Raw genomic sequence first — 11,183 nt, forward strand, 5'->3', positions numbered from 1 at the left:
AAATACGGGTGAGTGAGCGCGGTGTCTGGGCGCATCAATACGGCATCTATTTTAACTACTCCCTCAAAGGCACCGTGAAGGGTTAATCTGTGGAGGATAACACTGGAACCGGGGAATACCCCAGTGGGGACTCCTCCACCCCTGACACCACAGAAACCACGAACGACTCGAGGTGTGGAAATTTCTCGATTTTAAGATGCATCGCGATGCGGATGTGGACGATTCTGAATCGATGCAGTGACAGAACATAATCGGGAGATTGGAAAAATAATGAGGCCTAGATGAAAAAATATAAATACCCAGACCTGACCATTCATTTATACTTAACAGATTTCATTTTGATTAAAATAACAGCCTCTACAAAATTGAATTATCTCCATCATGTTTGGGAAGCTCTGATTAAGTGGGTGATCAGGACATTCTTCTATGGGTCACGGCAATGGGCTGTGGACCCAGCGATTGCCACGTTGGTCCTGGGGTCATGGCAAGAGTTTTTATTACGCATTTGAACCGAACAGCTCGCTGCCAAACATATAAATAATAATTTATAATAATAATGATAATATTGGGGGAGGAATGACATTCCACTCTCTGACTCCTAGTTGGCTGACGAGCCTCATTGCGATCCCGTGTGCCGATCTCCTCTGTGAGACAGACAAACATTAAGAAAGCTCCCTGTCTTAAGTCAGACCAATCAGCACTGATTAGGCCAATTTGAGGCAGCTTGCGCGATACCGCACACTGCGCAATACTCACAGCCTCCTTCATTAAAGTGTCAAACCCTGGCTAATCCGTACGCAAAATCAGGGAGTATGACAGGTGCTAATCTGCAGCCTTAAACCTATGCTTTTTTCCCCGGTAACACATTTCTAGCCACACCACTGGATACTTGTGTTATCCCCATCCACACACCAAATCTCCACTCCAAATGCCTCCAACAAAGCCTCAGGTCGAACCAGGCATTGCTGGACCATCATCTGATACAGCCAGAGTCCAGCAAAGACTGATGTTTACCACCTTGTACTATTACCGGTACATGTAGGTCCCTCCCCGACTGCTGGGAGGGGCCTGGCGGGCCCACAACCCAAACCACCTGTCCGACATCCATCAAAGGGCAGTCCTACTGAACATGGTCGGGTCATCTGCAGTGCCAGCACCCCTGCCCAGGCGTTTGTGCAGCTGTCTGTGGGCCCACGCAGCGCAGCCCTAGGAGGTTATGGAGGACAGAGAGGGGACAGCGCGGGAAGGGGAGACAGCATCCCGCGGCACCAAAGAGTGAGGCGAAGACCCAGCTGGCCCCCTCCAGTTCATTGGGCAGGGCCAGGGTCCCTGCGACTCTCCCGGGCCACCGGGACGGGCTGGGGTTGAGGTGAAGCCCACGTGGGTCCTATGGCCAGACTTGGAGCTGGTCCTCCGGCTGGCTCCCAGTTGGTGGTGGCGTGTAGCTGTGTGCTTGCGCCACTCATCTTCCCGGTGGCGCTTGTGTCTCACTGAGACAGTGATGGTGTGGTGGCAGCGACTCTGGGTGCCCAGCCGCAGCGGGTCCGCTCTGTCCAGCCGCGGACGCACGCTGGTGAGGACGTGCTCTAGCTGACAGCAGAGGTAGTCCCGCTCCTTGTCCAGGTCTGCGAGGCATTTCTGCAGCCAGCGGATCAGTTCCGGGGGGCCTTTTACTTTGCGCCCTGCCCGTTCCCGGTCTTTGTTCAGGTGCCACTTGTGGGAGTCTCTGCCCACAGCTAAGTGTTTAGGGAGGGAGACTGGGTTGTTTTTGCTTTCGTTTGACCAGAACAGCTCGCTGGCCACACATACAGTATAAATAATAATTAATGATAATAATGCTGAGGATGGTGTCGGGCGTAGGAGGAATGGTGTTCTGTTCCCTGGCTTTTGGTCGGCTGACAAGCCTGTACGCCGATCCCCTCTGCAAGACAGACAGACATTAAGAAAGCTCCCTGACAGCGATGGTGCTGTGCCGGGCGCCAGGCCATGGCAGGTTCACTCCGTCCATCCGGGGACACGCGCTGGGGAGGACGTGGTCTGGCTGGCAGTGTAGGAAGTCCCGCTCATCCTCCAGGTCTGTGAGGGTTTCCAACAGTCAGTGAGCCCCTGGGCACCTTCTTCCGGCACCCTGACCCTCCTGTATCCTGATGACTACATCACTTGTAGGAGTCTCTACTCACATGTACGGGTTAGGGAGGGAGACAGTCGTTCGGCATAAATAAAATCATGAAGGTAAAAGAAAGGCTTGCTGGCAAAACAGGAAGATAAACTTAAAGGGATGGGCGGGGTGTCGGTCTGTCACCGTGGGGCCGGGATCTGGGCCCGCGGTCCATGTCTTGTGCCCATGGCCGGGTTCTGTGCCAGCGGCTGCGTCTTGTGCCTGCACCCGGGGGTTGGTTGTATGTGTGCGCCCCTGGGGTGCGGAGTCTCCTCGTGCTCCCTTGGACTGGGTCATGCACCTCGTGGCTGGGTGTGGGGGTTGCTCCATGACCCTCTGGCTCTCTGGGGGCCCCAGGGTCTTCTGTGGCCGCAGGACAGGCTACTCTGGGCTTTCCTGGAGCTGTAAGGTGACCACGGGCCTGCAGAGTTCGGGGGGGCTTCGGGGCCCTTTTCGCTGCTTGGAGGCGCCACAAAATATTCCCAACCTTCTACACCAATGCCAATGGGGATAAGTCATGTACACTCACCGGTGGACATCTTACACACACACACACACACACACACACACACACACACACACACACACACCATCACTCCTGCTTTAAGTGCACCTCAGCACCCTCCTGGTTGCATTCCTCTCCTTTCCTCCCTCATTTGCTGCCATAATTATGACAGGGAGAGGCCAAATGACCAGCTGTAGTTCCAGTTTTCCTGGACCTAATTCACAGTTTTTCAATACATGTTGTCATCCAATGTTTATGTTTTTGTGTAAATGTTGTTTGTTTCTATGTTTATTTGTCTCACCGTGGTGATTCTCCCCATTTGGGAGAAGTGATCAGTTGTTTATAGACCCAAACATGATAAATAGTTCTTCAAAGAGGGGGGTTGGTGGTGATATTTCATCACCAAAAACTGTGCTCTTTTCATTCCACCGGTCATCCACAGGACAGAGTTATTGAAGCAGTTCTTGATGATTTAAGAATTAGTAAAGAGTTGCATTGCAGGTTGAGAACTTGAACTCCACTTGCAGAGTAACTCTGTCCTGAATCCAATGGCATACTGGCATACTTAACAGCAGGTTAAAACCCCATTCCACACACACACTCAGGGGAGGAGCCCCATTCTGGACCACCTTGCTCGAACACAAACAAGAGACTTGTCAGTCAAGGAACTTATTCCCGAACGTGCACTTATTTGTTTGTTCACTTGTACACAGACAGTTCCGTTTAGCCAAGTGAATTTTCCCTTCGGGCCAAACTACTACATAAAATAAATAATATGTCATTCATTTACAGCTCCTCTCCTGAAACATCTCTCTTCATTCCAGTTCTGTCTCCCGCTTTGGGTCTGTTTTTTTGGCTTCACAGTTCCCCAACCTGTCAGCTATGACCCTTTCCATGAATTGTCAGGAATTGCAAATCCTTGATAACCTTATCATTTACAAAGATACTGTTTTTATGGTGATTGATGGATTTGAACAAACAGCGGAGTACTTTGACAGCCTTGAACATTTTGAAATCAGAGATGATGACGTTTTTCTCATATCTTTTCCGAAATCTGGTAAGTAAAATTTTACTTATGATCTTTCACAAACTCTTTTGGAAAATTTGATACAATGATTTATATACTGTAACATCTGCGTATTGGCAAATCAATAACACGTGAAAAATATGATACACTCAGTAAGTATTTTATTTATTTTAAGATTATATAACCTAACATTATATAACCTAATGTTTCACAAAATAAAAGATAAATAAAACAAGTACTATAGTTAGTTATTGTGCTCTTTCCAGTTAACAAAGCCACAGAAATAAAAGGACAGACCCAAATTAGAATTGTAACTCTTCAAACTGAAGAACTTCAAATGACCTTCAGTCTGTTAGGAGGAAGACAATATGACAATATTATTACATTTCACTGCATATATGTATGGAAGTATGTATATGTATGTGACAAATAAAAATCTTGAATCTTGAATCTTGAATATGGCCAAAAATATAGAAGTATCTAATCTTTCATTCTTTCAAGACAAAAGTGTGTGTTTGTGTGTGTGTGTGCCGGGGGTGTGCATGGTGCGCACATTCCGGATTGGAGACCTACATCTCAGTGCGCCAGGCACGCAACCTGGCGAATAGCTTGCTCGGTTCTGGTGCGGAAAGCAGAAACGCCGACTGGAAGAGCGACAAATGTTTTAAAATTTAAAAATAAAGATTTTTAAAAAAGGAAACACAATTTCATGAGGCCACTTTGGCGGATGAGGCCCCAAGCAATATCCTACCTATGCTTACGATAAAACCGCCTATGGGTGTGTGCCTTCGCTTTATGAACTTGACGTGACAGTGGGTGCACTCCTTTTCCACAAGGGCACCTCCCAGTGAGGGAGGAACATAGACTATCTACTACATGGAGGGGGAAACATTTGCCGGCGGTAGGAGACAACATGACATAAAACTGAGTCTGAGAATATATGGTCAGTTCAACCTCACAGATGCATAGGTGCTCAAGATAAGGCAAACTTTATGGCAGGATGATAAGGCAAACCTTATGGCAGGAATACAAGGGCGAACACAACCAAAGAGGCAAGGCTAAAGGCTACAGAATGTAATCAACCCAATAACCCCGGCACCAAGTTTTCCGAGCATAGTATGCAACAAGATGTAATTAATCTCCATAAGATTGCAACAACACACCTAACATAAACCCACTCCTCCATTCACAGTTAAAGTAATTTAGCAAACCCATGGAGCAGGTGCAAAAGCGTGTTTTAAAGCAACAAAAACGTTCTCCCGTCTAATGGCTGGGCAAGTGTTGCCTCATTCCACGTTCCGAAAACAACGATAACCGAAAGGTTATTGCCCAGCCCAGAAAGGCCATCCCAGGGATGTGATGACTCAATCGTGAATGTTATTTTGTGCTGGCTGGAGTTAAAATAGTGAAAGAAACTGTGACCATCACCAGCTGGCAAGACGTCTGTCCGAGGGGGGTGATTTCTGAGTTTAACAAAGCTTCTTCAACGATCCTCTAGATTAGGGGTGTCAAACTCATTTTAGCTCAGGGGCCACATGGAGGAAAATCTGTTCTCAAGTGGGCCGGACCAGTAAAATCATGGCATAAAAACTTAAAAATAACGACAACTTCAGATTGTTTTCTTTGTTTTACTCCAAAAAGAACTTAGACTTCATCTCAGTGGATCTAGAAAGCCATTAAACTTTAAGTCACAGCCTATCTGGGATTGAAAAAAAATACAAAATAAATAATAAATAAATAAAACAACTCTTTTATGTATCAAATACCTCATTTGTCATTTCCACATATTAATCCTGTGCTAACTCAATAGACCATACAAACCGAGGTAGAAACTATTCAAGAGGGTTGATTTACTCCCTGCCTTGTAGGCTACACTATTTCTTGATAGAAAAATAAAAGCTGTTTAATGCATGAACAATTTAAACAAACCAAACTTATGAACTGAAGTGACTGACATTATTACAGTAATTCACACTCTGTTCATTTTCTTTAAATTTCCACAGAAGACAATCATTTTCACAGAACTATATCAGGGTGCAGTATCTCATGCAACATTTTAAGCGGGGTTACCCTGGCATCTTTTAGCTTTCACAAGTGCATCTATATCAGTCACATCCTGAATGGTAGCCAATCTCAGGATGTTATTCAAGTGCTTATTTGTGAGCCTTGAGCACAGCTTTGTTTTATTGATGCTCATTACAGAGAAAACTTGCTCACAAAGATATGTGGTTCCAAACATGCACAACACTTTTGCAGCAAGGGCTGTCAAGTTGGGGTAAAGTGGCAAAAGATAAAAATGTGTCCAAGCCAGCTGCGGCAAACTTGCCCTTCAAATCTGAGTCACACTGCAAGCCTATTATTTCAAGTTGGATGTTGACGGGCAGATCAAGCGCATTTGCGGTGAATGGTCGAGCAAAAAACTTTGAAGTCTTTCTCCAGTTCACCAAAAATCTGAAAGCGTGTCTCAAACTCCCGCAATAGTCCCGTTATTTCATCTTTGAACCGCTTCATGGCTGCGGCATGCCTCCATTTGCAGTCTGCACTTTCTCTCTGAACTTTGTCGCAACACCTGCATTTTTCCCGACCATTGAGGGCGCACCATCTGTAGCCAGGCTGACAGCGCGGGACCAGTCCACTTCAAGCCTGTCCAGTGCGCCGACGAGTGCCGTGAAAATATCAGCTGCTGTTGTGGTGTCCGTCATTGGCACCAACTCCACAAAGTCCTCGGTGACAGTCAAAGTGTCATCAACTCCGCGGATGAATATTGCCAGTTGCGCAACATCAGTAATGTCCGTGCTTTCGTCATTTGCAACTGAAAAAGCAATAAATGACTTTAAAACTGCGCTTCAATTGGCTGTCCGAATCCGCCGAAAGATCAGAAATCCTGCAACTGTATTTCTTGTCAGGCTGATATTTGCAAAAGCCTGCGCTTTTCAGGGCGCACAATCTCCGTGGCCTTCAGCATGCATGTTTTTACAAATTCCCCCTCAATAAGTGGCTTTGAAGCCACTGCAATTTTATTAGCTATAATGTAGCTGGCTTTCACTGCAGCATCACTGATTTCTCGGCGACGAGTAAACACAGACTGCTGTTTCTTCAGAACCGGCAATAATTCATTCACCTTCTCTCTTCTCTGTTGTCCTTGAAAGTTGTTGTATTTGTCGCCATGAAGAGTCTCATAGTGGCGAGGACGGTTATATTCTTTGCACTGAAACATGCTGTGAACACACCAAACACACAGCTTTCCCATTCACTTCCGTGAATAAATAGGAGGATGAGCATTTTTCTTGGAATACTCTGCACTCTGCGTCCACTTTTCTCTTTTTTGACAGAGACATTTTGAGGCAATGAGGGTGCCAAAGCACGTAATGTTCAAATTGGTCAGGCAGAAAGACAGGCTAGCTCTGGACTGGCTGTAGCCTACTTGTTCAGCCCCAGTATAAACAGTTTGCTTGCTTAACAGAATTGCTATTGTGACACCCACTGGACACATTTAGAAAAGCAGTTTCATTCATTGAAAAATTGCAGCTCAATTTTATGCTTTGCAAAATCATCTCGCGGGCTGGATTAAACCTGTTCGCGGGCATGATCCGGCCCGCAGGCCGTATGTTTGACACCCCTGCTCTAGATCGATACAATCTTTAAGCTTACTCAAAGATACAATTCCTGTAGTTAAGTCACTGCAAGACTTAATCCATTCTTTACATAAAACATTCCACTTTTACAATACTAAACACACCGAGAAAGAGCATACAAATCCCTTAGTTGATACAGGCTGAGTGAGGAGGCTGTAATACATCTCTCTGCCTCTAACACCTTTGCTGAACCCCATGCCTCCCTAACCTTATGTTCCATAAACTTTATGGGATTATGTGGACTATCAAATAATGTTAATATTTATTTTGTGCCTCGAGTCATAAGCCTAAATCAGACAGGTAAAGAGATGGCTACACTATCAATAGAATATTCAGTTGTGGTTTGAGTTGAGCCGTTCAAGTGGGTGATTACTTTGTGTGGTAGTTGTAGTCAGTATCTAGACAGTTGAGTCTCACGTGGTAATTAATACTTTGGAGGTGGTAACGTATATTCAGTTGGGGTGGTTGGAGTCTTGGGCATCATAGTGAGGTAGCTTAATTGAGCAGATCTAGGTTACTCTGACTTATTGTGTGTTTTGTGGAATCTTGCTTCCAGAAACATCCTGTATACGTCTAGTAACTTGTGCTGCAATCTACTCCTAATGGAACTGGACCCCAGAGATGAGGTGCCCATTTTGGCTCAGCTGAAGCCTCAGCGGCCCCATGGAGTGTCCTCTGGTGCACGCAGCAGGCATACCTCTCCAAAAAAGGATGAGGATGCCCAAATGCTAGCTCCTCTCCCACATTTTCTGCTAACAGACAGACATACAAGTAAAAGCTATGCCAAGTACAAAAAGATGTCTTGTACGATGGCTGGCAGGAGTTTGTTTCTCCCACACTGGCCTGGAAACAGTAGTGATTACAAAAGACGCCTCTGCCCTCTCATGGACAAACCGGTAAGGCTGGGAGTGGAACACCAAATCGCACTTGCACCAGCTCTGGCACGTCTCTGGATCGCCAGCCTACTTCTCTGGTGCAGGAAGACCAAGGTTCAAGGATATGTGGTGGCATCAGAGGTGACCAGTCGGCATGGACAGCATTGGGGGGACAGGATCGCTGGAGGTAGTTGTAGCCGTTGCAGCTGAAACCAGCGAGGCAGCAAGAAACTGGTGCACAATGGTGGTAAGGTTGGTCACGTGCTCATCCAGCGGGCTCAGGCTGATGCTGAACTGCGTGTTTAGAATAACAGGGATGTTTTGAATTACAATAATATCACATTCCAAGGTAATAGTTCCCTCCCTTTTTTACAAGGCTGTCAAAGACATTGTTCCTGGCTTTTTCCTTTGTAGATGTGGGGACAGACTCTAGGGCCTAAACAAACACATGTCTTTGTTTGTCTCTTCTTCTTGCTGGTTGTGATCGAAATACACTGACCAGGGACGGTGTGGTCTCAGCGGATCATCACCCTGATCTACAAGGAGAACCTTCCCAAGATGGAGAATACCACCACCTTAAAACAGATGCCCTGGCTGGAGCTAAAGCCTAAGGGAGTGGACTATGGCCAAGTCCCCTCACCACGCCTCTTCACCTCCCACCTCCCGCAGCACCTTGCACCCCGGGGACTGCTTCGGAAGAAGGCCAAAGTCCGTTCCCATACATGCATGCATGCAGGAGCATATTTCCCGCACATGCGGCTAGGCACATTGCAGTAATCCCAATGTTTTGTTAACTGTTCAGGTCATCTACATTACCAGGAATCCTAAAGATGTTATGGTCTCCTACTTCCACTTCACCCAGTTAGTAAAGAACCTGGAGGATTTGAAGACCTGGGAAGTGATGATCGACAAGTTCTTCAGTGGAAGGAGTAAGTTTCTCACATTGTCACGTCTATGTATATAGAATAGAAACAAGATTCAGCTTTGATTATCTTGATTAACAGATGAATAAAAAAAAGCAGACCCAACATTAAGTAATTTACAATAATCTTTTTAAACTAAAATCTAGTTCAGCAATAAAAAAACTAAATGCATTTGAAAAAAGATTCAATGGGAAGCACAATAATACAATATTTACAAATGATATCTTCAAATCATGAAAGAAAGGAATCTCTTTCTGTCTGAAGAAGAATTTTTATTTGTTATACCAACACATGCTTTTGGATGTGGCCGGTGAAATGGATTCTTTGCATTTAACCAATTCTGGCATCCCTTCCTCCGGGGGAGCAGTGGGCACCATGCAACGACGCGCCCAGGGACCTGGTTCCATATGTCCAATACTGGTCAGACGGTGATGTGTGCATGTTTTTGGTGGGGGTCCTTACTGTTGTTAGATGGAGGAAACCCCCTGTGAGCACGGGGAGAACATGCAAACTCCACAGAGAAAGACCCCTAATTGGGAGATAACCTGCCGGAGAACGGTGCCAACAGGGCCCCAGGTGGGAATTGAAACCAGGACCTTCTTGCTGTGAGGCAGCAGTGCATCGCACTGTGCCCAAGGACGTGTGCAGTGTTGAATTTGGTGCAATTTAGACACGCGACACATGTAATATTAATAAACAACATCCGATGGCTCAGCTCTGTGCAGCAGTGGGGAGGGGCTTTAGGGCTCTGTGACTGAGTCAGAGTGTCCTTCCACGGTGTGACTTTAACCGGCAGTTTCATCTTCCATTGTGGAAAGTGTTAAACTGTGCTATTAAAATGCATTTTGAATAGGCATGCACTAGTATATACAGGATAAAATGGCCAGCTATTTGGGGCAAAAGGATTACTTGTCTATGACAATAAATACTCGTATTTACTCTGTTTATTTGTCTCTCTACCCAGTGATGGGGGGCTCCTGGTTTGACCATGTCAGAGATTGGTTCGCCAATCAAGATAAGTTTAACATTCACTTCCTGAGTTACGAAGAGATGATCAAGGTAATTGTTTATAATATACACACTTGTTATTTGTTGTAAAAAGGGAATATTTGTTTAAAGTTTTGATCACACTCCCACATCTCTACTATTGGCAGTGATTTCTTTCTGTGGTTCAGGACCTGAGATCGGTGGTGGTCCGTCTATGTGAGTTTTTAGGGAAGGATCTGTCGGACGCCACCATTGACAACATCGTCCAGAGGTCAACATTCGGCAACATGAGAGATGACAAAGAAGCCAACTATGAGTTCATGTCTAATCATTTTAAAAAAAAGGGAAATTTCCTGAGGAAAGGTAAATGCCACACCAACACACCCACACACACACACACACACACACACACACACACACACACACACACACACACACACGCACAGTATATCATCGTATACAGTTATCCTTTATTATATTCTGTACACTTGATTCAATAAACATCGACAGCTAGCCATAACTAACCACTGACCTACAGTGTGTCAGTGATGCCTGAGGAAGAATTAATCTGACTTGGTTGGCTTGATGGTGGGTCCAAACCAAGGTTTAAAAGGACTCTTCCTTTAGTTCTCTGAAATGATACTCGTTAATGTCAAATCTTGTCTTCCAAATCTTGCCCCAACCAAGGAACCATTGGTGACTGGAAGAACTCAATCACCGTGGCGCAGAACGAGCACTTTGACAAGCTCTGTGAGGAGAAGATGAAAGACATTCCAATCAATTTTACTTGGGATATGGCTGAAAGCCACAACTGAAGCTCTCCTTCTGTCTTTCTGTCTCTCTGTCTCTCTGTCTCTCTGTCTCTCTCTCCCTTTTGCTCTCTCTCTCTTGCTCTCTCTCTCTCCCATGCAGATATACTCGTTAAAAAAAGTGTATTTCGCTGTATCTGAAAACAAGTCTTTAAAGAAAGAATAGGTGATCAGAAAGAGAAATGCTTTGAAATGTATTTTCTTCAATTCATAAACGGAAAATAAATAAAGTTTAATCGCTCAATGGAAGTCCTCCCTTTCTCA

General features: G+C 45.4%; 1 protein-coding gene across 1 annotated transcript; it reads left to right on the forward strand.

The window, feature by feature from the left end:
• Nucleotides 1-2,486: 2,486 nt before the first annotated feature.
• Nucleotides 2,487-10,925, forward strand: LOC307246435 (amine sulfotransferase-like; the record flags this gene model as incomplete). Its single annotated transcript, XM_080022344.1, has 7 exons — nucleotides 2,487-2,586; nucleotides 3,646-3,720; nucleotides 8,703-8,908; nucleotides 9,003-9,129; nucleotides 10,088-10,182; nucleotides 10,299-10,473; nucleotides 10,798-10,925. The coding sequence occupies 7 exons, from the start codon at nucleotides 2,487-2,489 to the stop codon at nucleotides 10,923-10,925; spliced, it is 906 nt and encodes a 301-aa protein (XP_079878470.1).
• Nucleotides 10,926-11,183: the final 258 nt, after the last annotated feature.

Source organism: Zeus faber (genome assembly GCF_960531495.2).
Source record: "Zeus faber genome assembly, chromosome: 21".
NCBI classification, from domain to species: Eukaryota; Metazoa; Chordata; class Actinopteri; order Zeiformes; family Zeidae; genus Zeus; species Zeus faber.